The 27,869-nt window shown below is 45.7% G+C and overlaps 3 protein-coding genes, 1 long non-coding RNA gene and 1 pseudogene across 5 annotated transcripts in view; 3 read left to right on the forward strand and 2 right to left on the reverse strand.

The window, feature by feature from the left end:
- Positions 1–27,869, reverse strand: part of LOC146374154 (uncharacterized) — a 198,969-nt gene that overhangs the window by 78,702 nt on the left and 92,398 nt on the right. The window lies entirely within an intron of this gene.
- LOC146374158 (E3 SUMO-protein ligase ZBED1-like) lies at positions 950–2,797 on the reverse strand. Its single transcript, XM_084950709.1, has 3 exons — positions 2,425–2,797; positions 1,977–2,127; positions 950–1,871 (listed from the first exon to the last, which is right to left on the reverse strand). Exons 1-3 carry the CDS (start codon positions 2,727–2,729, stop codon positions 1,425–1,427), a joined length of 903 nt encoding a protein of 300 aa, XP_084806835.1. The 5' UTR covers positions 2,730–2,797; the 3' UTR covers positions 950–1,424.
- On the forward strand, positions 3,787–6,204 carry LOC146374159 (uncharacterized). Its single transcript, XR_014802202.1, has 3 exons — positions 3,787–5,176; positions 5,690–5,800; positions 5,899–6,204. It is a non-coding gene; the product is annotated as an uncharacterized LOC146374159 (long non-coding RNA).
- LOC146374160 (cullin-9-like) lies at positions 6,300–20,075 on the forward strand (annotated as a pseudogene). Its single transcript, XR_014802167.1, has 24 exons — positions 6,300–6,332; positions 7,517–7,658; positions 7,730–7,917; positions 8,268–8,454; positions 8,539–8,751; positions 8,828–8,987; positions 9,192–9,393; positions 9,470–9,660; positions 9,735–9,931; positions 10,016–10,164; positions 10,242–10,330; positions 10,541–10,646; positions 10,717–10,944; positions 11,034–11,124; positions 11,596–11,767; positions 11,849–11,954; positions 12,033–12,128; positions 12,199–12,374; positions 12,798–12,925; positions 13,456–13,647; positions 18,891–18,997; positions 19,075–19,257; positions 19,342–19,499; positions 19,574–20,075. The product of XR_014802167.1 is annotated as a cullin-9-like (transcript).
- Positions 19,968–27,647, forward strand: LOC146374161 (TRPM8 channel-associated factor homolog). The gene is made up of 10 exons (XM_084950699.1): positions 19,968–20,071; positions 20,189–20,531; positions 22,231–22,532; positions 22,737–22,911; positions 23,184–23,278; positions 23,924–24,137; positions 24,540–24,776; positions 25,879–26,096; positions 26,257–26,370; positions 26,633–27,647. The coding sequence occupies exons 2-10, from the start codon at positions 20,489–20,491 to the stop codon at positions 26,873–26,875; spliced, it is 1,641 nt and encodes a 546-aa protein (XP_084806825.1). The 5' UTR covers positions 19,968–20,071; positions 20,189–20,488; the 3' UTR covers positions 26,876–27,647.

The following is a 27,869-nucleotide window of genomic DNA, read 5'->3' on the forward strand; positions in this document are numbered from 1 at the left end:
GAGTAGCTCTTCACAGCAAGACTGTTTTTTTTATATGGAGTCACTGAGGAAGCCAATGGAAATATAAAGGGGAAAGTGGTGGAGCTGTGTCGGAAAATTCCAGCGGATGGTCAGGCTGCTGCTGCTGTGGACAAGAACTCACCCGAAACTGTTAGCGGCCAACCCAGGATCCAGGTAGTAAAACTTGAGTTAACAAGCATCCCTCACTTATACTTTTGAGATTTGCTATTTAAAATATATTTTTGTTATTTCCTAGAAATGTTCAAAGTGTTAATGTGTATTTGAGCTCAGCGAGAGCATCTAAGCATCCATTGTTGATGTTCTGGAGGAGGACAGACATTTGTTCAGAACTCTTAAATATGTGGAATAAGCAAGCTCCGTAAGCAATTACTTAGGTGTTCCTCCACCGCAAAAGAAGCGTGTATTCACTGAATTTCCGGGAATACTTTTATTTTGACAGCGAATGCACACCTGCGGACCACTTATGTGTAGCCCTGACAATAAATCGTGTATGTTACTGTGTAAAAATGAATTCTTGATCCATCAGAAGTGTAAGTTGGTCAGCCAGAGTTACTAAGAATGAAAGTTTCATAGCAGATTCCACAGGAACTGCTTGGGGTCATTTTTGACCCCACTTGTGGAAGAGTGGGGTAGTGATACAAAAACTGCATTTTACACTAAGTTGTTAAAGCATCTCTTTTTCTGTTATTTTGTTAAATGCAAGGGGTTTAAGAAATATTAATATTTATATTAGACTATATTAGACTTTATTCCTGTTTCAAAAGCAGCTAAATACTACATTTAGTTTTTGTCAAGAATCTCACTCTATAGCTGTGGTTCTGTTTATATGTGGTACTGCCTGTAGGGCTGGGTATCGTCACTGATTTCTAGAATCGATTCGATCCACGATTCGATTCGTTTCGATTCAATTTTGAATCATTTCGAAATATTATTATATGAACCATAATATATATAAAATTATGATAATTCACCTTGTATATGTACTGTCAAAAGAACCCTCTAAGCCTTGTGAATGAATTATATAAATTTCAAAATTAAGAACAGATACTAAAGCAGTTACAATAATGTAATTTTTAATTAACATTAGTATATATTTATTTTCATACATACATTTCAAGTGGATCAGGGATCCAGTGCAAATAGAACATATCTTTTGTAAACATCAGTAAAACCTCAGAGAAATAGTTTTGCTGTTAGTGTCTCACACAGCTTTTCTGAAATCCACTATTGTGTTTTGGAGACACGCAGGATAACACAGCGTGTACAAGTGAACTGACAGAAACTAACCGATCAGAAAATGAAAAACTGCCTTTTAAAATACTTCAAAAAATGAAAACATACTGAACGGTATTGTAAAACCTCTGTGAAACTCATGCAATTTAGCCTTATTTATAACTACCCTCTCACTTCTTTGAGACTGTAAGGTTTTTCTGCAAGAAGAGAAGCTGGTCTACATGTTGTGGAGTCAGGTAGCTCCTTTGTGCGGTAACAGTGTCACCAGCAGTTGAAAACACTCGTTCAGAAGGAACACTGGTCCCAGGTATGGAAAGATACTGCTTTGCTTGTAGAGCCAAAAGAGGATACTCCCTTTCACGGTCCCTCCACCAGATCAAAGGATCCTCAGAAAGTGCAACAGGCTCAACGTCCCTGTATCGATTCACTTCTTCCTTTGCCTTCTGAGTTGGTGTTTTCTGTGGTGCTGATGTTTTTGTTGAGTAGGCTGGCCCAAGGAGAAAAATTAATGCAGAGTCCTTTGACCTCTTAATTGGAGGGGCATAATCCACTTCATCAACACCACCAAGAGAGATGTCAGGGACAGTTTCCTCAGATGTGTCACCATCAGACTGTCGCTGTAGAAAAATGAAAACTTAATTAATAAAGAAATTACTATTTATATTCTAACTCGAGTAGTGCAAAAAAAACAATAATTTTTTGTTTTTGTTTCTGTAACTCACAATAGCTGTGTCCACGTTCTCCAAACCTGCTGCTTCCGACACCAACTGAGAGAATGTGTTGTTACAGGTCTCTTTGGACAAGAATGGCAGGGCCTTAAAGCGAGGATCTAATGCTGATGCAATGTACAGCTTGTCCTTTAGGGCCACATATCTTGAAAAGAGATTTTGCACATTTAACTCAGTTTATTATGTTAGATATACATGTGCATGGTTACATACACTCATGCAAGATCAGAAACATTAATATACGACTTTGTTTCCATAATTTATATATAAACATCTATAGATAGATAGATATAAAATCAAAAGGCCTATTACTAGACGAGAGGGCTTAACTAACATTTTTATAATATATATATTTTTTCACTATAGTAAGAATTTTCATGTAATACATGCATCCATACAGTTACACTCATTCATGGCATATACACACAATTCATAAACATACCTTGACTTCAAGTTGTCGTATACAGCAGTCTTGAGGTCTTTAATCAGTGAGGAGTCGTGAGAGACACTGATCATCTTCTCCAGCAGCTGTGCATGCAGAGGTGCAATGATGGAAAGGGTCGGGGACTTTTCTTCAGACATAACCAGTGTGGCTGCTTTCAGCGGCTTCAAAGCTTTCACTATATCTTCTCCATCAGTTATGTCAGCCTCTGTAAGACTACAGAGATTACTGTCACTTCTCCTCACTTCAGGTGAGAGTAGAGCTGCAGAGATTGCTGGTTGTTGCTCTAGGAAGTGTTCCAGCATGTCCAACGTGCTGTTCCATCTGGTCACCCCATCAGTCACCAGCTTATGGGCAGGTAGATTCAGTATCTTTTGCTTCTCTTTAAGCTTGCCACTTGCAACAGTGCTGCGATGAAAAAAGGATGCTATGGGTCTCACTCAGCCAAGCAGCTGAGCAACAGCTGGAACTTTCAGTCCTGCTTGTGAAGCTAAATTGAGTGTGTGGGCAAAACAACCAATGTGCAACCAGCCCGTTATTTCCACAGCTCGCACCATATTTGCAGCATTGTCAGTTACGATGACTGGATTTTTGTTTGTAAGCTCCCATTCTTCGATTGCTTTGAACATAATTTCAGATAAATTAACTGCTGTGTGGCTTGCTTCAGTGGTTCTTGTCTGTAAGACATGAGACACGAGTCTCCACTCCTGGTCGATATGGTGTGAGGTGATAGTCAGGTAGTTATCTGTTGCTCTGGATGTCCAGCTGTCACAAGTTATAGTGACTCTCTCTGCTGACTTGAGTGAGGCTGTAACATCGTGTTTCACTTTTTCATACATGTTTGGGATTACCACTTCACTCAAATGTTTGCGTGTTGGTAAAACATAGCGTGGTTCTAGCGTATTAATGAGGTTTTGGAAGCCATCATTTTCAACAACGCTGTACGGACGTATATCTTTACATATGAAAGTTGCGACAGACTGGGTTATTTTTTGGGCACGTGGAGAAGTGGATGCCAACTTCACTGCAAATGCCTTTTCGAGTGAGCGTTGCTTGGTGTCGGCCGTTTTTGCTAGCGGGATATCTGGATGATGCCTCGTTAAATGATTTCTGAGATTTGTGGTATTTCCACAGTGCTTTACCTCCATTTTGCACATCTTACATACGGCTTTGCTTTTGTCCGGCTCTTCACTGTCTTCACAGTTCTTAAATCCAAAGTGTTGCCAGACATCTGCCTTTAGGCTTGGTGGCACATTCCCGGGAGTAGCCATGATGGTTCATGCGTCCAGGTCACTTAACTCTGGCGTGACTTCCTCATGTTAACCGCTTGCAAGTTTCATACGCGGCAAACTACATATGTATATAAAAGAATTGATTTCAGGATTTAATGAATCGATATCGTTTTATTCCAGTTAGAATCTATTTTAATCGATGAATCGATTTTTTTAAACCCACCCCTAACTGCGTGCTTTATATCTTGTTGAGAGCGCACAGAGTGATCTCACAGCGACTGCATACTTTGCAGGGCCCCGACTGATGTATGTAAAGGCCACAGGCGGTGTGGGCTGTGAACGCTGAACAAATAGTATGGCATCAAAAGAGGCAGGGCAGCAGGCACTTTACATCTTCATGTTTCCCTCTCACCACATATCCAAACCAATATCATGACCAGCACGGCTGTGGCTCCAGCAAACGTCAGCTGATACTAGAAAGTAATGTTAAATTATTCTAACAACAGCTTATCAAGCTTAAATGTGCTGCTGTTGTTTATCCACTGGTCTCCTCTTTCTGGTGCAAAGTGGGCAATGAACAAACAACAGAGACGGACTTGCGACAGAAAAGCCGATCGGCTGATCATGATTGAAGTAGCAACAGGAGAGAGATGGGGAGAGAATGATAGAAGAAGAGGCAGCTGTGCAGCATAAAGACACAGCATAACTCCAGCTTTGTGTCGATTTTCATTCAACTTGAAGTATGGGACAAATCGCGTTCCTTTTCACTTCAATATGGAACTTTAAAGTTTGACCTCCTCGGCTGTAATTGGCCAGCACAGAGTCGATCATGACCAATTGGCCAATCCACCACCTTTCATTGTTTATACGGTTACAATAATAATAATAATAATAATATAAGCATCTGCCCAAATGAAAAATCACCATCAGTAGCCGATGGCCAGTCCAGCTGTGGCTCCAGGAGAGAATGTTTCAGGCTCTCTGAAACACATGAAATGGCTTCATGTGGAGGGTTAGTGTTCTTAGTGAATCGATCTGAAAATATGAGTAATACTCACATCAGCAGTGCCAGGGTATTCATAAAGTGGTGTTAGAGTTACAAAATATTTCCTCAAATCTTTTGTAAAATTGTTGCTCTCACACAGTGGCCTCACCATCTTTTCTCTCTTCCCTTCAGGACTCTCCTCTGCTCCTGTTGAAGAGCTTACCAATGGGCTGCTATTCCAACATTTAGTTTTGGGTCTAGTTATGAACACATCTTCCCGTCAGTTGTATTCATATGATCTCCGTGATATCAGTTTTCTGTCACTTTTTTCTGTAAATGTGTGATAAGATATCTTTCCTGCTGTTAGACAACATGTTATGTTTGATCTCACTTGTGTGTTTGTCATGGCAGTAAGAGTGTAGAGTATAGTGAGAAGACCATGGAGGCTCTGAAGGCTGATCTTGGAGGAACAGAGATCCTGGAGCCCCTCAAAAATACTTACGGTCAGCCCTGCATTCCCACTCAGCCTAAACAGGTAACTCACACACACACACACACACACACACACACACACACACACACACACACACACACACACACACACACACACACACACACACACACACACTTTAATGATGCCATTCTTTATTATATCTTTTTAATCATTCATTATTCCAACATGTAAGTTAACTATGAACCAAGCCCTGTATCACTTGTAACATATCTTATATAATCTGTTAATTATATACAAGTTGATCTGTTGAGTGGCTCCTACTGTTCCTCTCAGTCTTGCTTCTCTTATGTTGTTTTACTAAAACAGTTTACTGACAGCATACTTGTATACCTGTCAGAGAGTTGTGTTTCAGCTTGTGTAGATGTGTGTAAACTCTCCTCTCTGGCTGTTTGTCTTTACTGATGAAGAGGTGGGGAACATCAAAGAAGTGATCGATCTGGTGAAGAAGATCTCTCACATGAAAAACAAGAAAAAGATGATGACATGTGCTGCGTACCAAACCTGTGTGTCTTAAAAACAGCTGTTGTATTGCAGGTGTTTCTCTTTTGGGATTGGGGAAGGGGCCAGCTCTGCTCTCATCAATGGGATGGCCAAGGAAGGAGGAGGTCACGCTCAGTTCATCACAGGGACTGACAGGAACCAAAAGTAAGACAATGACTCATAACAATTACAGTAATGTTTGTTTTATTATTTATTTTCCATTGAAGAGATGAAATTGGTTTAACACTGTAATTCTGTGTCAGAGCTCAGAGGCAGCAGAGGGCTGTGTGACGCTGAAGTACAGCCTGGCAGGTCATCCCTCTGAGAACCAGCCGCACTTCAGTCTCAGACCTGCAGAGAACTCTGGGTAAATGAGCGGTTTATCCACTGGAACAATTAGATATTACCTCGTGTTGCTTGTATGTATGATCTAAAACATTGTCATTGTGACCATATCAGCATACTGATATCTGCACTGAGCTCATAGCATTACACTCCTTAAGTATTTGATGTCTTTTTGAAAGATGATGGTGTTTATGTCTGATTTCCATCCTATGAAAGAATTGTTATTATCTCCTCTAGACCAGGGCTCTAGAGTGCGACCAAATTTTTCAGTGGTGCGACTAAAAAAAATTACAGCCCCTGGGAACCATCCTCAGAAGGCATGGATTATCCTTCCACTGCTATGCTGACGACTGTCAGATTTATCTGCCTCTGAAGCAGAAAGATGACTTCTCTATTAAGCCACTTCTAGCATCTCTAGAAGACATTAAATCTTGGATGTCCCTAAACTTTCTAAGTTGTAATTCATGCAAAACTGAGGTGATTCTGTTTGGTCCTAGTGGACCATGTGAAACCTCCGCTATTGATTTGGGACCCCTGGCAGAGTATTTTAAACCTGTTGTTACAAACCTGGGTTTAAAGATTGACAGTGATTTTAAATTAGACAGTCAAATTAGGGCTACTGTCAAGTCCAGTTTTTATTATTTAAGGCGCTTGGCAAAGATAAGACCTATTTTATCTCAGCCGCATTTTGAAACAGTAACCCATGCTTTTATTCCATCTCATTTGGATTACTGTAATGTGCTGTATTGTGGAGTTAGTCGGTGTCTTCTCTCTCGTCTGCAGCTGGTCCAAAATGCTGCTGCACGACTTTTAACCAGAACTCGTAAAAGAGAGCGCATAACTCCCATCATCGCCTCACTCCATTGGCTGCCTGTATATCTTAGAGTTCATTTTAAAATTCTCATGTTTGTTTTTAAATGCTTAAACGGTCTTGCCCCAACTTACCTCTCTGAGCTTCTGCATCCTTACTCACCCCCCAGGTCTCTCAGGTCAGCTGACAAGCTGCTCCTGGAGGTACCCAGGTCCAAGAGGAAGCTCAGAGTGGGCGGGGCCTTCTCTGCCCCAGCACATTAGAGAGGCCCCCTCACTGTCCACTTTTAAAACACGTCTTAAAACCCATTTTTACTCCTTGGCTTATGACACAGTCTGACCCTGATTTTATTGTTTTAAATGTGATTCTAATTATCATTTTATACTATTTTATTATTGTTTTTGCTATTTGTGTCAATATTATTGTTTTAAATGTCATTTTAATTTTTTTTATTATTATTATTTTTCTTATTCTTTAACATGTTCAATGTATCATGTTTGGCATGTCAAGTGTTCAGCACTTTGTGTTCAGCTGGGGGCTGATCTGAAAGTGCTATATAAATAAATTGCTTGCTTGCTTAATGCTGTGAATACTTTCAGAATAAAAGCACTCGGAGTACACGGAGGTGCATCCACATTTCGTGCTCTTAACTGAATGAGTTAGAAACTGCACTCGGATCAGCGTGAACCTGAGTCTGCTTCTGACCCGCTCTCTGCTGTGTTCAGGTGTACTGAAACTCCCTGTCCAGGACTTACTGGGTCCACTGGCACACGGTGGAGATCCTGGGCAGCGGCAGCAGCAGTCAGGCCGAGAAGGAGACACAGGAGAAGGCCTCCTCGCTGACAGAGACGCTCAAACTCTCAGCAGGTAAGAGCCGAGCACCGTCCGCTGCTCCTTTGCTTTCCTCCGCAGTCTGAGCACGTCTCTTCTTCTCTCAGTGAGCCAGACCTTCTTCTCGAAGCCTCCCGGTCTCTACTCTCTACCCTACCTGTCCGAGGGTCTGAACATGGAGCCGGTCACTCTGAGCAGAGCCGAGTGGTGGGAGATCCTCTTCTTCATCAAGAAACTGGAGCCGAAGCAGCAGCAGGAGGTCAACGGCGTCCTGCTGCAGAGCCTCGACGACCAGGTAGGAGACCCCTTCGTCTTTGAGTTTTAAAGTCAGAGCGCGGGGAGGCGGATCATTGCGGTGAGAGGACCTGACCGTCAGCTGCCTGTGACATAAGAGTGCCGCTAAATCACCTTATGTCCTTTGATAAGAGTCGCTGCGCGAGAAGCTGAAACATTCTCTAAAAATAAAAATCAGTCTGCAGAGTTTATCGCGGCGACGGTGAGCGAGGGCGCCTCCCAGTCACATGGTACAAAGCAGCCTGAGCCTGAGGGTGGGACGGCGGCCGCCTGGCTTGTCTGCGTTGAGCGGTGAAATGTGATCTGGGTTTGTGGTTTGAAAAGCCTGCTTGTCACCACGTCTGTCCTCAGGAGGCGGAGCTGGACGACTTGTCTCTCATCGGCCTGTCGGTGCCCGGAGACGTGGCCAAGAAGCTGCTGCACTACCTGAAGCAGAAGCTGCCATCGTCGTGCCTCGGCGACCTGCTGTGCTCCCACGCCTTCACCAAACATTACCTGAAGAGAGGCGGAGCCAGCCTAGAGGACGAAGAGCTGCTGGGTAAGAAAACAAACAACACGCCTCTCGTAAGGCGCGTCCTCGACACACCCTTGTCTCACTGTGCTCGTTTGTGCGTCTCTGCAGCTGAAAGCTCGTCCGGGCTGGGTGGAGGTGGTGGAGGAGGGCAGGGCTTCTCGTCTGCCTCGACCTCCTCGTCCTCAGCGATGGGCTCCATCTCCAAAAAGGCCAAGAAAGAGCTTCCTGTGGATTCTGGCTGTTGCAACTCTGAGACGGAGAGTGACCTACCCACAGAGGACGTCAGCAAATACCCCGACGACCTGGAGGACAAGATGAAAGGTGGGGGCGGGGCCTGTTCCAGACTTGGTTCAGGTATCAGAGCGAGCTGTTACTCACCTGTGTTCTCTTCCTGCAGTGTTTAACAACCCATGGGTGCAAGGCAAGAAGACTGTGCTGGAGAAGCTGGGGGAGGTGGTGGACGTCCTGAAGAAGGGCGGGTCGAGCTCAGACCACGCCCAGCAGCTCGACGCGCAGGAGAAGGACACCACGAGGAGAGACTCGGCCCAGACTGTACGGTGAGACACCGCCAAACGGTTTCCTGTGTCGTCCCGATGTTAACCTTCACCCTCGGTATGTGGGCGGAGTCTCGTCACAAACGCGGTCAGATTGCCTTATTTCTTTGTGGCGTTACCGTAAAAACTTGACCTGCTGCGCTGGCGGGCGCTGGTTGTGATAGTGTTTGGCAGGAAGTAGAAGGTGACGGCGTGTTACTCTCATAGGGACAAAGTGCTGAAGCTGCTGGTGGAGCTGCTCGGCTCCGCCTCCAAAGACGTGGTCGTCAACACGCTCCGATTGACCCACCTCCTCATGCTCAAGTACGAGTGGAGGGTCTCCTTCGCCACCGAGGGTGGGGTCAAAGCCATCCTGTCCTGCATGCAGGAGTTCTCGGGCGTGGTGCATGTGCAGCAGCTGGCGCTGGCGGTGAGAAAACTTCTGTTCATTGCTCATCTGCCGCTTTGCTGTGAAATGATTCCTGACTGGCTCCTCCCCCTCTCAGACTCTGAAGGTCATCACGGGCGCCAGCAAACACGACCTGCGCAGCGTAGGCAGCAGCCCGCCGCTCTCCGAGTCAGGCACCCAGATGATGCTGGAGATCTTTGCCAGCATCGGCTCGGCCACGCCCGAGGGCTCCAGAGGCCTGCTGGACGCCATTCCGGCCGCCATCGACCTCATGCTGACCACAAAAGGGTGAGTGACTTTTGGGTCGGCGAGTACAGTTAACGCCGTGTGCTCGCCGCGTTGACACTGCCTTCTCTGTGCAGCTGCGTGCCGTCGGTGAGGAACAGGCTACTCGTCATCATCATGCTCATCTCCAACCACAAGAGCCTCGCGGAGCAGCTGGTCGCCTGCAACGTCACCAGCGTCCTGAAGAAGTGTCTGAGTCTGTCCCGTGCCGAGACCATGCTCGCCATCATTGCGCTCAACCACATCTCCATGGTGCACAAGCTGGAGAGCAAAGGTACGCACGCTTTGGATCACTCCCGGCAAAGTCCATTCAGATTTGTGCTAATTTTAACTCGTGCTCGTTAACCTGCGCGCTCAGAGAGCCGCGAGCAGCTCGACTTCAAGGACACGGAGCTGCAGATGCTGGTCGTCAGTCTGAAGGAGATGACGGCCACCAAGGAGGTGATCCAGACGCTGGAGCAGCTGCTGTGTGACGACGCCTCACAGCTGGAGGAGGAGCGCAGCCAGGTGATGTGACGCACGCATGAGCACACGTGCACGCGCCGCAGGTGTGTTTTCTAACCCCGGGTCTTGTCTCCGTGCAGGTGACTCACAGTCGGGACACCTACCAGGACCTGGACCGTCTGATTGAGCAGCACCGAGGCGATCGGGCCGTCCAGCTGTCCATCCTCAGGTATGCTGACCTCTGACCCTGCTCACCTTGATGATGATTGATCAAAATGCTGTGTTCAGGTGCAACAGGTGCTGGTAAAGGGGTGTGCACTCCCACCGCCGCCACACGTTTATAGCTCAGTCACGTTGTGCAGCTTCTTCCTGAGTGGATGTAATATGTTTAATATTGATGAGGATGCTCTTGTCTGATTGGCTCTTTACGCTCCCGCAGGATCCTGAACAAGTTCCTGGACAACTACCAGGAGGACGTGCTGCCGTGGCACGAGAGCATCGAGCCCTGCCTGTCCTCCATGACGGCCTTCATCAATGACAGAGAGGTCAGCTAGCTCCGAGCGCACTCACAGGTAAAGCTGCCAACATCCGCTAACCTCCCGCTTCCTCCCGCAGGTGGTGCAGCTCTTCATCCGCTTCCTGTACCGGCTGGCGTCTCTGAACAAAGACTACGCCGTGGTCATGTGCCGCCTGGGGACCAAGGAGGCGCTGGTGAAGGCGCTGGACAAGCACAGCACCAACCTGCTGCTGGTCACCGAGCTCCGAGGCCTCATCACCGACTGCGAGAAGTACGCCAGCCTCTACAAGAAGATGACCACCAGTGTCCTCGCAGGATGCATCCAGGTACACGGGGGTGGGGCTTCTGTCACCTGGAGACGATCCTGGCTCGGTTGAAAGCAAACGTAAAGCAACGTCTTCCCGTTTCCTGTCAGATGGTGCTGGGGCAGATCGAGGAGCACCGCCGCAGCCACCAGCCAATCAACATTCCCTTCTTCGACGTGTTTCTCAGGAATCTGTGCCAAGGTTGGTTAAATCCTGACGTTTCACCGCAAAACAAAAGAATAGCGAACGTCCAATCCTGGTCGAGTGTCAGGCGTGGCAGCCACCCGCTGCCGTGCGAAACGGGCTTAGCTCGCTCATGACTGACGTCTCAGTAACCAATGAGCATGCAGTGTGACAGTCAGAGCCGCCCCCTCAGTGTTCACCGTAGGTTGGAGAACAGATGTCCATCTTTTATATACAGTGTGTGTGTTATTGTTGGTGCTGATTTAAATCCAGCCCTGAGTGTCACAGGTGGAGGATGGCATCAGGTGGTGTGTTTCCTCAAAGGCTGCTGATAATCGGCGTCGCTCTGGTTTCACAGCTCGCTGAGCTCCGTGAGCAGAGCCGCTTCACGCTGCCCTCCGGTGGTGGTTTTCTACCTTAAATCTGCAGTGGGAGGGGCTGTTGGCGCACTGGGGGAGGTGTGCTTCTAACTGTCTGTGCTGCGTCCAGGGTCCAGCGCGGAGCTGAAGGCGGACAAATGCTTCGAGAAGGTGGAGGTGTCGTCCAATCACCATCGAGTGAACAAGCTGACCGACAAGAACCCGAAAACCTACTGGGAGTCCAACGGCGGCACTGGCTCGCACTTCATCAACATCTTCATGCACAGAGGCGTCATCATCAGGTAGGCGGGATCCCAGCTCCTCGCTGTCTCCTTCCGCCACTCGGGTAATGCTGACACCTGACAGTCTGTGTCTCCGCTCAGGCAACTCGCCATCCTGGTGGCCAGCGAGGACTCGAGCTACATGGCGGCCCGGATTCTGGTCCTGGGGGGAGACGAGCCCACCAACATCAACACGGAGCTCAACACGGTGAGTGCGAGTCTCCATACAATTCGTGCTGCGCTCGCTCAGAGCGTTCCCTCACCCGTCTCGTCTGCATCTCCGCAGGTGAACGTGCCGCCGTCGGCCAGCCGCGTGGTTCTGTTGGAGAACATGACCCGGTTTTGGCCCATCGTCCAGATCAGGGTCAAGCGGTGCCAGAAGGTCAGACCGAGTTCACGTCAGCTTCCTTCACCTTCCCGTCCTCTCGCTGACCCCTCCCTCTCTGTCACAGGGCGGTGTCGACACCCGCGTCCACGGCTTCGAGGTTCTCGGTCCGAAGCCGACGTTCTGGCCCGTTTTCAAGGAGCAGCTGTGCTGCCGGACCTACCTGTTCTACAGCACCAAGGCCCACACCTGGTGTCAGGAGGTGATGGAGGACAAGACGCAGCTGTTGCAGCTCTTCAACAAGTATGAATACTGCATACAGAGTACTGCCGCTCTCTAGCACGTACAAGTACTGCAGGAAATACTATTAAAATGACGTGACAGTACTGTAAAGTACAGCGTGTCAGAAAGCAAAGATGATGTTTTCTGTAATGGACGCAGAAGCCTGCAGGAAATGTTAGAGCACAAAGTTTTACATGCAAACCGTTCACATGTACTCAGACTGTGGGCGTGTCCAATGACAGTCCAGCTCGCTGTGAGCGTGTCTGCGCAACCACGAGAAACTCGCCAAGCCGCTCTAATGGCGTTTCAGTCGTGACGATGAACGGCTGCAGTACAACTACTCACTGAAAATACTGTTAGAGTACTAGTAAGTACTCTGTTACTGCATCTAGTCAAGTACAAGTATCTGGAAAAACTGGTGTCTGTGTGTGTGTGTGTGGTTAGACTGAACAGCGCTCTAAGACATGAGCAGATGTTTGCCGATCGTTTCCTGCCGCACGCCAAGGAGGCCGAAGCCCTGCGTCGAACCTGCTGGGAGGCTCTGATCACCCCTGTCATTCACAGCATCACAGGTACACACAGGGACACACACACACACACAGCGACACACAAAGAGACACACACACACACACAGCGACACACACAGAGACACACACACACACACACAGAGACACACACACACACAGAGACACACACACACACAGAGACACACACACACACACACAGCGACACACACAGAGACACACACACACACACACAGCGACACACACAGAGACACACACACACACAGCGACACACACAGAGACACACACACACACAGCGACACACACACAGGTGTCTTCATGAATACATCTTTTGTGGTTTTTGTGTGTAGTTGTTCACGTTGTCTTGCTGTATTATGTCTGTCGGAGATTTTGAGGTTAGTTTTCTGTGTTTGTTGATTTGATCAAAGCGTTTGGATTCATGTCTGTAGAAACATGGTTTCCTTTCCCGTTACAGCCGCAGGTCGTCCTCGTTGATTAGATTATTAATTATTGAATTCTAATGTTTTATTTTATGACCTCGTTAAAGCGGACCGTCTGTCGGCCCGATGTCTGTGTGTTCCCAGAATCCTCTGCGTGCAGCCCTCTGTCCTGGTTGCTCAGTGAATATCTGGATAACTCGGAGGCGCCTCGCCGCTGTAAGAGTCAGGCCACCATCTTTAACTCCCGAGTGAGGTGGCTCACGCACCTGCTGGTCCACGTGGACACGAGCCAAGTGGACGGCGAGGAGCTCAAACCGCCCGTCAAATCCAGTGAGTCGGAGCATGTTCGTGGCTTTTTTTGTGATAGCTTCCTCGTGTTTTTCTGACTTCCTGTTGGGTTTGTCTGATCCTGGGATTAAAGTGCATTAGTTTGTCTTTAGGTGTCAGTGGTGGTCGGGGTCAGAGGATCTTTGATGATACAAACAGGAAGTTCTGTTTCAGGAGCAATGTGTGTTTAAAAGCTGACCTTTGACCCTTTGTGGATACTAATAACTTAAAGGAGTTTATTTTGTCTCCAGAAGGTCTCAACAGAATCAAAGAGCTGAAGAGTAAGTAAGAGCAAAGTTCAGAGGCCACGTCTGTTTCAGGGTCCAGCTGCGCTCCTCCTCCCTCCTCCTCTCTGAGCCAATCAGGTCGAGCGTTCTTATCTGACCTCGACCGCAGTCTCAGATCTGCCATCCTGTCTGAGTCTGCCGTTGTCACGGTGACTGTGAGGACAGTTTAAGTGACCTCACAGTGAGGGTGATGATGGCTGCTTGATGTCAGCCGTGCTTCACACTCACCTGTGACTCCAAAAAAACAGCTGGGCTTGAAGGTCCAAGGGGTCAAAGTGCACGTCAGGGTCGGCATGAGTCGGACCGATCTCACTTTTCTTCCTGCCGTTGAAACAAAAGCAAAACGCAAGCTCGTCCGCCATCTCCGGGTTGGACCGTAACGCCGTCGTATTTCATCCCGAACAAAAGAAAACGCAGACTCAACCTGACGCCTTCTGAGGGTGAGTGCCCACCATTCAGGCCACGGGGACGCCGTCGCAGGTCGGTCATGGGGAGAGTTTAAAAAGATTTCAGTCTCCATAAAAACAGTGATCTCGTGTCGTCCTTTTAGTTATCATTGTCGGCATTCAAACATCCCACAGAGCTGATGATTGGGCGGAGCTTAAACCTCTGGGGTCGACGGACACCCCGGTTCGTCAAAATCACATGACCAATTTAAGACGACACAGCTACAAGATGCAGCGACTCTGAGTCTCAATTTCAACTTGGGTCGAAAGTAGAGCTGGGCGATATAAGATTTTTTCATATCACGATATGTTTTTTTCATTTCAGGCGATAACGATATATATCACGATATAAGCCAAATAACTATATTTGTAAGATTTAAATGTGCCGTTGCTCACAAGTAAAATGTGAAATAATCAACAGGTTGTTTTGATTTAAATATTTATTTCCCATAATAAGTTCAACAGGGTAGATGTACTTAACCCTTTAAAGCCGGTCAGAGCGGGCACGCTCTGTTTTGCGTAACTATTTTTAAATCCCGGTAGCTCTGCAACCACGTAAGCTAGCGCAATAATTTTTTTTGCATATGAAACCGGAGGAGTTGTACTTACATCTTGTGCCATCAGCTTGTCCTAGGTCACAGTTTCCTTCCACATATAGCTTTGCAAAAACTGCATAAAAAGCGCTTGCAGCAACAAAAACATAATATTCCAGAAACACGCTTTGCCGATCCGATCAGCTGTTTGTAACACTTGCTACGTTGGAATAGACGTCAGCGCGAACTTTTGCATGTCCGCCATGACCTGCCCGAAACTGGAAGTGACGTCATTTTGCGGAAATGTAGTTTTTTACCATCAGGGCCTCATGAGCCTATTCTGGTTTTTTAAAAAGTTTTCTTTGACTTTATGACTTTCTGTGTCGTTTCTGGGATGCTTAGGACTCATATTGCACTGCTGGAAATAGTTTATTTTGATGCATATGCTGCTTTTTTGCAAATTTGCAGTATAATATTTATTTTGGTTTTTCCTGCAGTATATAAAAATTGGTGTATTTCAAAAATAAAACTATGAAGACACTCAAAACAAATTTCCTGTGGTAAGAAACTATTTTGTGCAACTTTTTTGTATTTACAGTTTTGAGGGATAAGCCTCTTAAATTTCGCTAACTAGAAATATATGTTAAAAAAACAAAAACGATTTTCAATTTTTTTGTAGTTTATTGCACTTTTTTGCAATTTATGTAATTACTATGCACTTAATGCAGACATATTATTAAAATCTGGGCTATAGTGGTTGTATTGATGTATATCAAGTTGAAATGCTCCCAAAAATGGCACTACAGCATGTAAAAATATAATATAAGCTCTGGCGGACTTTGTTCTATGGTAGGTCTTAAAGGGTTAAGGAACATGAGACTTTTTCAGATAAATAAAGGCAAATATTGCAAACTACACAAAAGGCAGCTGCTAAAGCGTTTAAGTTTCAAAACAGAACAAACAAAACAGGCTACTAAATTGTCAATTCCACTTAGAAACAAAATATTAATTCTAAAAATAAATCTTAGTTTGTTTTACAGAAGAACAGACAAAATTGACTAACTTTTGTCAATATCAAATAAACTGAGAACTAAAAGGAAATTCTCAATCTCTCCTTGTTGTATAGCTTAGCTTTTCAAACAGTTTTAACAGTTACGTTAGTCTGACAAAAGCCGAATGACGAATTAGCGCTTCCAGTCAGAGATTGAGCATGCACCAGTTTATTGTATTTCCAGACTTGCTTTCGGCACAATTTACAGTGCACGCTACTCTGTTTTTTGTCAGACTTGAAGTAGCCGAAATACCTTCACACTACGGAACTTCTATGGCTCTTCCGTTCAACAGTCTCTCCGGCATTGGAACCATCATCTGTTTTCTCTTCGGTAACCTTCGGTCACGCTCTCGGTTGATTTTTCTCTAGTCAGCACACTCATTTCCTCCATTACCCGGGCGGCACGGCGGCTGGCTGCTTCCCAAACAAATACACGTGTGCGGCTTGGCACTTGTGCTGTACGTAACAAGTCACGTGACGTGACGCTGTGGCTGTGATTGGTTCGGCTCTGCGCTAGTTAATTTGGATTGGCTGTTCTTTTTTTTTTTTTTAAGAGGACAAGAGCGGTGAGGCCTATCGCAATAGTTTAATTTTTCTATCGAGAAAAAGTTATTTCGCAATACATATCGTTATCGTTCTATCGCCCAGCTCTAGTCGAAAGTGCAGATGTCAAACTATACACCAGTTTTTGAATTGTGTCGATGGGCCACGTAAAACCAGAGTTATGATAAAAAATACACGCGATGTTTTTTTCTGAACAAAACAGTTTACAGCGGGAAGAACGGCAAAAACGGCATTTTCACGGACAGCGCTAGCAAACAGAAAAAACAGCCCTTCCCTATTGGTGTTAGTTTACCATGTCAGCCAATCAAAAAATGATTAGTGACGTTTAGCGTGTTTGGAGGCTGTAGTTAGTGTGTTGTGTAGTCATTGTTTTATATTGTGTGTCAGTTATACTGCTGAATTTCATATTTGCTCCAAAAAAGCCGTCAAAGGCAGATTCCAGTGTAAACTGGACTGATGCACCTCCTGCTGTCAGACCTGCAGGGTTTAGGCCTGTGGTGTTCTCCTCTGTCTTATACTGAACACAAACTAGTTTATTGGACAGGCACAAATAATTTGTGTGCCTTCTCATTTGATGCAGAACACCTGATTGTTCTGTAAATAGATGTAAATGGTTATATAAGACACGCCTGAGGCCTTGGCTGCATTTTTAGGTAAATAGTACCATATAACTTTGTTGTTTGCAAAACTTGTGCATAATTTTTAGAAATGTATAATTTCTATTTGCATTTCAAGTTATGAAAATGATTCGTTAAACATGTTTGTGGGTTTTAGAGTAAAATATAACTTTTTTCTACTCTGATTTTGAATTTTTTGTCTGAATTTAGATCAATTGTGCTAATATAGTCAAAATGAAAAAATAACCTCAAAAAATATCTGAGGTGGTGCTGAAAATAATGATACCAAACAAGGCAAGATAAACAGTTTTTAAAGGTGAAATATAGAGGTAGAATCAAAAACAGCCAATTACACGCTGGACCCCAGAGGGTTAAAGACTTCAGCATGACTGTCGGGAACCTCCAGGCCGTCACAGTGAACGTGTTGCAAGAAATCGACACAAAATTCAATATTTTCGGGATGTGAACTGCTCTGTGACCTGCACTCGCCGAGCGCGTCGTCAAAAACAAAAAAAGGAATCGACATGAAGCGATGACGAGCTGGTCGCAACTTTACTAAACCAGAAAAGGAAGAAACAGATTCTGGGTTCATGCAGCTCTTGTAGGCAGGCAGCAGCAGTGAGGAGTTCCTGGTTTGATCCTGCAGCTGAAGCTGGATGGTTTCACGCTGGTTTCTTAATGTTTCAGGGTGTTCGTGATGGTTTTAAGACGTTCAGGATGTCAGCAGTTTGAGCTCCTGTTGGCACCTGAGTGACACTGAGCAGGTGTAGGTGAACGTCTGCGGTAAAACGGGTCGGTGTCACTGTTTGTCTTCAGCACCGGCGTGCGTTTTGAGCAACAGCACCAATCCGATGTGTTTATACATCTGATTGGTCAGATGTGTTTATACGTATCTGAAACATCAACCTTGATCTGAAAAATAAATGCCACACATTCGTTGTGCACAGTGATGCGTTCGGTGTGAACAGCTGTGTTACGAATAGATCAAATATTTGCATTGAATTTACACGTCTGCTGTTTAAAACCTCACAAAGGAAACATCAAAGACTCGCAGCATTGAACAATCGCCTGTTCCTGTTTGTCCGTCAGATCAGAACATACTGAGAGGAGGTGAAGCTTGTTGTTTGTGGTGCGTTTGTGAGTCGGATTTAAAGTGAACCCTCCGGTTTTTAAACGGTGGCATGGCGCTCTGTTTTGGTGCAGTACCCCCTCCTCACCAGCAGAGGCGATTAAAACGTTGCTGAGAGGGCGGAGGCGTTGCAGTCGGACCCTGTTAGTTTGGTTTTTACGCTTTGACATTTCATGCGTCCACATGAGGGCAGGAAGCTGGTGTCGCCCCCTGCTGGCTGTTGAAACATGATGTTTGTAGCTGCTGATGCTGGGGGAGGAGTCTGACAGGCAGCCCAAAAGCACCCGTTTTTGTTAGAAACGCCTCCAGCAGGCGGCGCCCGGCGACCTTCCTCGTCCTCATCTGAACCGACTGAAACATTCGGCTTCCTTCAGACGAGCCTGTCCTCCATCTCGTTTTCCTTCAGTTGGGCCGCTCTTTGTTTACTTCCTGTCAGTCCCTGACGCAGTTTCTTTTCAGTGGGAAAAGAAGGACCGACGCTCGGCTTCACTTTTCGTTTGTGGCTGCCGCGCTCTCATCTCACTTCCCCGTCACTCATCGCCGGCGAGCATGCGCTCCCCAAATCCGACGTCTGAAATGTCGTCTTCTTGCAGATGGAAGAAAAAAGAGGCCTCCGCAGCCGCCTCCACCTCCTCCTCCTCATCGTCCTCAGCCAAACCCAAAGTGAAGAGCAGCAGCAGCATCGCGGGCATCGCCCTCTGTTGGCAGGGAGTGGTACAACGCCAGGTGAGTCAGCTGTTCAGTGTTGTTTCCTGTTTGAGGGTTTAGATGCTAATGAGCTAAACGTGACTCCTTCCCCTCAGGTGAAGAAGTTCCTGGAGGCAAGCTGCACTCTGCCGGACTTCGTGGAGCGATATCGGAGGCTCTACCTTCGGCTGAAGAACACCATGGAGGAGCTTTTTGGCCAGCAGACCGCCTTCGTCCTTGCCCTGCGGCACGGTTTCTCCGCCGCCCTGTTGCAGCTCTCCATCCTCAGAGCTATGCACGTGAGTGCCTGCGCCGCTGCGCATCCGTCCAAGCTCTCGTGTTCTCGGTGCACGGTGTGACGTTGTTGTGTTTGCTGCACGCAGGTGAGCGAGCGCTTCGCTCAGTACATCGATCAGATGATCCAGGCGAGCGGCATGGCATCCGGCTGTGTGGAGACTCTGGAGCAGCTGCAGCAGTTTCTGGAGCCGATGCTCTTCCTGTCAGGCCTGGAGCTCGCCAGCACCTTCGAGCACTTCTACAGGTGCGATCACACGAGCACCGTGCTGCGCCGAGCGTCCCGCGTTTCTAACGCTCACCGTCTCTCGCTCTGTGCAGGTACTACCTGGGTGACCGGCTGCTGGCTCAGGGGAACGTGTGGCTGGAGCACGCCGTGGCGGAGCAGATCGGCAGTTGCTTCCCGAGCCGCTTCCCGCAGCAGATGCTGAAGAACCTGAGCGAGTCGTCCGAGCTGCAGCAGGAGTTCCACCTGTACCGGCTGCAGCAGCTGCACCGCAGCCTGCAGGAGCACGACCAGGTTGCATGTCTGCCCCGCCCCAAGGTACCCATCGCTGCCTGCAGGGTCTCATTGTGTGTCCTTGTTTCTGCAGGTGATGGAGGAGGAGGAGGCGGAGGTCCAGGTCCTGGTTCTGTCGCCGCGCTGCTGGGCCGTCTCTTCACTCTGCTACCTGGACGAGCCGGCGAAGCACCTCCCCCTGTAATTCTGTGTCAGAGCTCAGAGGCAGCAGAGGGCTGTGTGACGCTGAAGTACAGCCTGGCAGGTCATCCCTCTGAGAACCAGCCGCACTTCAGTCTCAGACCTGCAGAGAACTCTGGGTAAATGAGCTGTTAATCTACTGGAATTATTAGATAATAACTCTACAATAGTTTACTTTGCATGTAACATGGTAATTGTGACCATGTCACCATACCAATATTTTCTCTTGTCTGTAGCTTAATAGTCCACAGGTTAGCTGCTCGGACTCTTATTTGCTTGCTAGAGATGGAAGCAGAAAACAATGAGGAAAAAGAAGAAGTAAAAAAGAAGGTGGTGCAGCTGAGTGTCCAATCAGGAGTGAGCAGTTCTTTCACTGCTTTCATTGCTGTCAGTAATGACAACAACAAGGAGATTCACGGACCTCTTCTGCACCGAGATATTCCAAGTAACAAGAATAATTAGCAATCCTATCTACTTCATATTGTTCTTGGGGCATTCTTATCTTATCTTATCTTATCTTATTAGTGGCTGGTCTAATGAGATGTGTTGCTACCCCTTGCTGTTCCTCTTTTTCGCCCGGTGAGTACAAGGTTTGTTACCTTTGCAAACACAGTGTGAGTACTTCTACAAACACAGGTGTGTGTGTGTGTGTGTGTGTGTGTGTGTGTGTGAAAAATAATAATTAGTTATAAGGACAAATTAGAGACTATTAGATACATATGATGCAAACCACTTCAATGGACTTAAATACCTTTTGTATACAATAATACAAAAAAGTGAGAGAACTCCGACAATTAGTTAATTAGTTTTGTGTCATCTGGTTTCATGGGTATATGCAGTTGAGAGTCATCTGCAAAGCAATGCAAATGTATGCAGTGTTTTCTAATAATACTGCCTAAGCAGGTGTAACATAAGTAGTATTGGTCCTAATACAGAACCTGGTGAAATTCATAAAATATCTTTTGTATACAGTAATACAAAAAAGAGAGAAATCCAACAATCATATGACCTCCTATGAGTAAGCGCTTTGGTGACTGTGGGAAGAAAAACTTCCTTTTAGCAGGAAGAAATCTCCAGCAGAACCAAGCTCAGGGAGGGGCGTCCATCTGCTGCGAGGGGTTGGGATGAGGGTACGAAGACAGGACAAAGACATACTGTGGAAGAGAGCCAGAGAGAACCAAAACAAGCAAAAACAACAAAATAACAAACCCCTCCCAGGTCACAGTCCCAAAGTCAGACCGCGCATCCCGCAGCGGTGCAAAAAAAAGAAAAACGCCACAAAACAGTCTCAGGTGGCCCCTCACTACAACAAAAGAGTTCAGGCGGCCGATCTCGAGTCCAGTGGCGGCGGCGTTGCAGCTCCGGTGGGCGGCCATGGGTCCGGCAGCAGCGGCGAAACAGTTCCGGTGGCCTGCCACTGATCCAGTGGCGGCGGCGCTGCTCCTCCGGCGGCTTGCCCCGGGTCCGGTGGCGGCGGCGCTGTAGCTCCGATGGCCTGCCACGGGTCCGATGGCCTGCCCCGGGTCCGGTGGCCGCGGCGCTGCTCCTCCGGCGGCCTGACCATGATCGGATATGGGTCGCATAGGGTCAAAAAAATCAGATTTGATGCGCTTTCGCCTGCAGTGTGAACGTAGCCTAAGAGATTAAGTATTCTGCACAGTATCTTTGGTGCTTCTTGGACTGTGCACTTCTTGATAGAGATCTCGGATGTTGGTCTTGGAATCTGCTGGAGTCACTCGCACAGTTTACGGGTGACTGCCCTGAGGAAATGATACTACTACTACTACTGATACTACTACTACTACTACTACTAATTATTATTATTATTGACCCAGCATTGTTTCCAGAAGTCCTGCAAGGCTAAAAAGCTTATTCATGGCCAGAATGGACTATGCATTTTTCCACTTGAAACTGACAGTTGGAGTCTTCTCTTGTCCAACAAATAATGGACCTAACTGTATGTGGTATACATGAGTCACTAAATGTGAAAAAATATTTTTGGGCTTGTTTTCAAACTCAAAATTACTGGTAGTGTTTTTATAGTTTGCCTGTATCATTTAAATCCTTTTACACTACAACCCATGATTGCCCATAAAAACATCGTAAAGCTCTTTTATTATATACATACAGAGCTCTAATAGCCTACAGTGATGATAGGGTGGCACCTCTTGGGCAAAAAAACCCCAACCTTCTGCAGTTTAATGAAAAAACCAAAGTCATTACACTTCCAACAGTAAACGAGAGTATATTAAGTCAGATTTGCTTTAATATCTTCCAGGGAACAAGATCCTGAACCAAATGGGATTGAGCCTGTTGCCAGCAACAATCGGAGGAGGATCATACAAAGCCCCTGTATCCAGCCAGGCTATTAAAGACAGCTACCACTTCCGCCACCTTCTAAACTGCTTCGCTGCCCATGTGACTGCAGGTGAAGAACTTAGCCAGCATGAGGAGGGATATCTGAAAAAGCTGGGCAACGACTGCAACGTCTACTTGCAGATGAAAGCCCATGACTCCTCCCACTACAGACAAGTTTTGGTCATACTCACGGATATATTAATACCATCAGGCCTGCCAGAAGTGAGTAGACAACATAATATGATCATCTTAAAAAATTCCAAAAGAATGAAACAGTGCTGGTTGACTTCTCACAGCTATAAGTGACCAATGACTGACAGCTGCCCAATCTATGAGTGTTTGGTTTTGGTAGGTTTCTTTTGGCTGCAGATGCTGTGATAATGTGCGAAAGATAATTTTTTATAACATTCACCACTCATTTTCAAGGTGAGTGACACCTGCCCTGTAAAGAGTCCCAAAGACCACCTCCTCCTCGCTGTGGGTACCCAGGTATATAAGGTTTCCCCAGACCCTGACGCTCTCCTGCCCTACCTCATTAAGGACAACCCAATGATGCCTGTTGTCTATAACCACCGGATCAAGGTTGATGTTAATACAGCAGGTCAGATCTCTCCGCTGTGTTATGTGAACTGGTTATAATTTTACAATTTACAATATGTGTACAGTGGTTATTGTTTTGCTAACACATTTGAATCACATAGCAATGTTCACCATGATGCAGCAATGTTTGTTACTTGATGTTACACAGTTTTAATCTGTGAACCTCACTGTAGACACTGAAAACTGTGAAATACAGTTTTTAAAATACTGATTTTATACCTGCAAATGTCCCTGACTGTGTTGTTTTATTTTTTAAATATAATTGTGTTTCAGATGGGGAAGAGTGGATCAGCACAGGTCTCTACCTCTCTCCTGGTATGAAAACCTACATGGCCATACCACCTCAGATTGTCAACAAGGATTGGAAGGTACTGCATATGAAGTCAATTGATTTTAATTTCAGTGATAATGCTGACCCCATGCAAGTCTCTGTCCTCAGGAGGCATCTAATCGGGATGCCTCCTAAAGGTTGGGGTCCACAATATTTTATTCTCATTATTTATTTTAAATATGCATTTTCTAGCCTGATGTGATACTTTGAAGATTATAGACCATCATAAGTATAAGCTGAGGTTCCAGTCAAGCCCACTAGACTGCCCCCAGCAGTATAATGATATGGCATGCCTCAGCCTTCAATATCAATCCACCTATATCTAATGGGTGGGTGACATCACCCACTGGTTTTAAAGCTTAAAGCCTCAACTTCAGTGCTTTGGCTACAATCATGTTGGGGTTTTTTTTAAACTGCAAGTGACCATATTGGGATGAGACAGAGTTAAGTTACCCAATTTAACAAGGTCACGCAGATACAAAAACATAACTGCAGGGATAATTACTTTAAAAATGTAAAAAAAAAAAGTTGGTAGAAAGATCAGATTTGGCAGGGAGATTCCTATCAGCCAATGCGGCAATGGTCCAAAATCTAAGGCTTAAAAAAGAGAGAGACGGCAGTTTCTGGCACCTATTCAGTTAACTAACACGTGCTAATAATGCATTTTCCTTTTCTTCTGCAGATTCAGATAGGATGTCAAACTGACTCACTGCATCACAATGAGGAGCTGAAGAGACCACCATCTGTCCATGAGCGATTTCCTGTCACTGCACAGATGATAAAGGTTTGGAACCTGTGGGGAGGACTCATTTACCTGGTGGCCCCACCCAAAACACAAGTGAAGGGGTTGGAGGTCATAGTGCAGATGGCTGTACCTGCTCCATATTACAAGTCTGGTGAGTCTGTGGTGGATTTAACTTTAATATGTGTTTATCCAAGTGTGTCTCCAAGTAACAGTTTAACTGTGAAACAGGGTTTCTTAACTGTTAATCAAAGCTACTAACTGAACAATAATCATTGTGTACGTCATAATGTATAATGTACTGTATAAATGAAAAGACTTTGTGATTTATATCATGAGCATTAATTTCCTGTGGACCATTGTTATCTATGAAACCTCATCATTATAAAGTCGTTATTTGTCTCTGTAGATCTTGATGTGACACAAGTTTGTAATCTATCTAGTATGAGACATTAGCTAACTTTAAGTTAACGTTAGCTAACCCCTAGTCCTTTTTTTATATATGTTATAGCCCAAAGCGTTTTAGTAGATCCACTCCTCTCTTTGCTCTTTTCAGGTGTGACAACTGCAGCTCAGTGGTTAACGCTGCGCACGGCTCCTTCACCCTGGGCAGAGTTGGAGTTTGAAAACATCATTCTCACCATACCATCAGATGTTGTTCGGGGTCTGGAGCGCCCAGATGAGCTGGCTGCTCTGTGGGATGAAATCATCAGGGCCATTGCAGATCTGGCTGCCAAACCACACAAAATTCCCCGCAAAGAGCGCTTTGTGGCAGATGTGCAGATTTCTCACGGTAAGTGCATTTTGCCTCATGTTGTACAGTACACACCTTGCACTTATTTGCTTGTTCTTAGAGACTCCCAAGAACATAAGGCCTGACCAAAAAAACGCTGGGTGACTAACTGGTTACATGTGGACCAGTCTTTGGACCAGCTGGCACTCCTAACACTTGGAAGGAATTAAGTGGTTTAGATGAGTAATTCATTCTTTTTTGCTTGGGATGGAGTCACTGGGAACAGGAAGACAGACTCAGAAGAAGAAAACAGAGTAACCAAGCAAGAAATCAGTGTGGACTCTCCTGAAAGCTCAAGTTGAATACCTGCCATCCCAAGTCTGCTCTCTCTGCTTCAACCCCTCATGTCAGACATCTTGCAGCCCATTTGGTGTACTTCCTTTCCTTCCAAAGCCAATTACTGCTTCACTCATCAGCTTCTGATAGTGATGGCTTGAATCCACATTTTCTCCTCGGGGACCTGGTTGTTGTCCTCTGCAACCCACCTCTACATGAAATACCTAGGTACACCTTGTTCTGCATCGGCTGCTATGTCTATATGTTTGTGATCGGAACCTCACAGAGTGTTGAAGGCCACAACAAATGGGAGAGTAATACGAACTGCCGACACCGTATTTTTAATTTACGAGAGTAGCAGGTTCTATCTATGACAACAAGGCCTTTCTTCCTCAGTTAGTCAATATGGTCTGAGTCTTTAAACCTCGCATTCTATCACTGCCCTGAATGCTTGACTGATTGCTCTGCCAGCACTGGAGTGGATATTTCATGGATAGCCTGCAAAAGATAAGCTCCAAGATTTGCTGGGCTTCAATTTCATGTCACCCATGTAGGTGTGAATAGGAGGCAGCTGCTGTCCAGCCTGTAGATGCTCTGCTCCAACAACCCACTTGAAAGCTCAGATGAGCTGTGGTGAAGGTTGCTGGGGAGTTCGGGCATTCTGCCACTATTCACACTTCCAGTGATCAACTATAGTGTAATGATGCTTTTGTTTGGTTCTTTGCTCAGATAGATACAATGGCATTCTCTCTTTTTTGTCTATCAAAGCTGTAAAATCTGAAAGAATCATCACTATACTACTGTTTATTGCTCCTTTTCTGTTCAGGCTGGATGCATGCAGGTTATCCTATCATGGCACACAAAATGACAGCTCATGAACTGGTTGGCGTCAAAAAAGGTAATCCGATGTGGGGCCCCATCCATGAACTGGGACACAATCAACAGAGAGCTTGCTGGGAGTTCCCACCAAACACCACAGAGTGTACATGCAACCTGTGGTCAGTGTATGTGAATGAAGAGGTGCTGGGCGTCGACAGGGAGAAGGTGGAGTAAATGACATGTCTTTGAGACAAATGGCCAGAAAGATCTTATATTGTTACGCTTTTTAGGAGAACTTCTTTGATGTTATATGATGACAAACCACTTAACTATGTTTTAGAGTAAAATATTTTACGATCATCTCATCCCATGTTGTTTAATGCAGACTGAAGGAGCCATGACTTCAGCAAACCGACAAAGTCGAATAAATGACTATGTCGCGGGAGACAGGACACTTGAGAGCTGGAGCATGTGGGTGGCTCTGGAAACATATATGCAGGTGAGAGAATTCTGCTCTGTAGAGAAACTGTCCTTTGTCCACACTGGAGTGACCTGCTTTCACTGGAAAAAAAATTATTGCATATAAAACTGAAAGCCAAGTGTGAAACAAGGAGAGTTCAAGAAATGTTTTCAATCAAGTCACTTTTAAGAAAGTGTGGAGACATAATTATAAACAGTATCTTAACAGTCAGTCCTTTGTCCACACTGGAGTGCACATAACACGACTACCAGCATTATGATTCTTGTCTCCTCATCTGCAGCTCCAGGAAAGGTTTGGCTGGGATGCCTTTAAGAAGGTGTTTGCTGCGTATCACCACATAAAGGACTTCCCCGGTGACAACAAAGGAAAGATGAACCTGTATGCTGAGACTTTTTCCCAGACTGTGGGGATGGACCTGACTGGCTTCTTTAAGGCCTGGGGCTGGCCAATAGAAACAGCCACTGAGGAGAAGCTGTCCCAGCTGCCTCCCTGGAATGATCACCCCATGACCCAGTATCAATAAACCTCAGACCACTGAAGGGTGGTTTTAACCAGTATCTTAACTTGAAGTGAATGATGGGCAACACAGTGAATTGATTTGGTGTTTGGTGTTCTGTTTTAACAACATTTATTAGAGTATCTGAATAGAAAAACAGAAATGATGTACTGAGGTTGCAGGGTTTGAATTCAGTATTGTAACTGGTTTGTGATTCTCATGTTCCCGAGGGGAAGCACAGTAGGCTTCCACTTACTGCCAGGTAGACTAGACTTTTGATGGTATAAGGAGTGGCATCTTTGCCTTTATTTCATAGTTGATGTGAAGATACAGGCAGGAAATATGACTTGTTATACATGTTCTGGGCTGAAATCATACCAAGGCATTGCACTACTATAGCATACATTTCAATCATTTGTTCTCTATAAAGAAATACAATGCATTATGTTTCTGTTTTGCTCTTGGTTTCTGTTTGCCAACCTGTTTCGGTTTCTTTTACTTGCACTGCAACCCTTTCCTTATGTAAAATGAATTTTTATAAAGAAATTAATATTCAAAAGAATACAAGGGATTTTCTACAGGTTTATACTGTAAGAGTGTGGATGTGGAAGATGTGTATTGTCTTTGTGTGAGTAAGTAAACTGCATCTTTCATTTGATCTGCTGTTGTATATTTGAATTATGCTGGTTCATAATACAGAGGTCAGACTTTATATAAGCAAACCTTTGTCTTTGCTTTCACACTGATATCTGTTTGCTCACAACTGAAACACTAATAAACGTGAGTTATACCTCTCAGACACTTCCTTTTTCATTCAGCTCTGGAGAGAAACTTTAGAGTTCACGTTTTTTTCTGTGCTGAAGAAGATTATCTGTTGAAGACAAATGCAGGTATCAATAAGAGACAACTAGAGTACAGGTGTGTGTGAGTGGGTGGGAAGATCAGTAGAACAGATGCATGTCAGAGTCGGGTGACAGGTCAAGAAAGAAAGGCTGAGGACATCTACTGGTGATATGGAGAG

This window comes from Perissodus microlepis, chromosome 14 (genome assembly GCF_051167445.1).
Source record: "Perissodus microlepis isolate ML-2025 ecotype Zambia chromosome 14, ASM5116744v1, whole genome shotgun sequence".
In the NCBI taxonomy this organism is placed as follows: Eukaryota; Metazoa; Chordata; class Actinopteri; order Cichliformes; family Cichlidae; genus Perissodus; species Perissodus microlepis.

Bases quoted from the DNA above. Each gene is read 5' to 3' on its own strand.
- LOC146374161 (XM_084950699.1), top strand. From the start codon at position 20,489: ATGAGATGTGTTGCTACCCCTTGCTGTTCCTCTTTTTCGCCCG. The intron at 22,912-23,183 runs GTCAGATCTCTC...ATTGTGTTTCAG, and splicing joins GGTTGATGTTAATACAGCAG to ATGGGGAAGAGTGGATCAGC. The intron at 24,138-24,539 runs GTGAGTCTGTGG...TGCTCTTTTCAG, and splicing joins TGCTCCATATTACAAGTCTG to GTGTGACAACTGCAGCTCAG.
- LOC146374158 (XM_084950709.1), bottom strand. From the start codon at position 2,729: ATGCTGGAACACTTCCTAGAGCAACAACCAGCAATCTCTGCAGCTCTA. The intron at 2,128-2,424 runs GTATGTTTATGA...TCTCTTTTCAAG, and splicing joins TACGACAACTTGAAGTCAAG to ATATGTGGCCCTAAAGGACA. The intron at 1,872-1,976 runs GTGAGTTACAGA...ATTTTTCTACAG, and splicing joins AGAACGTGGACACAGCTATT to CGACAGTCTGATGGTGACAC.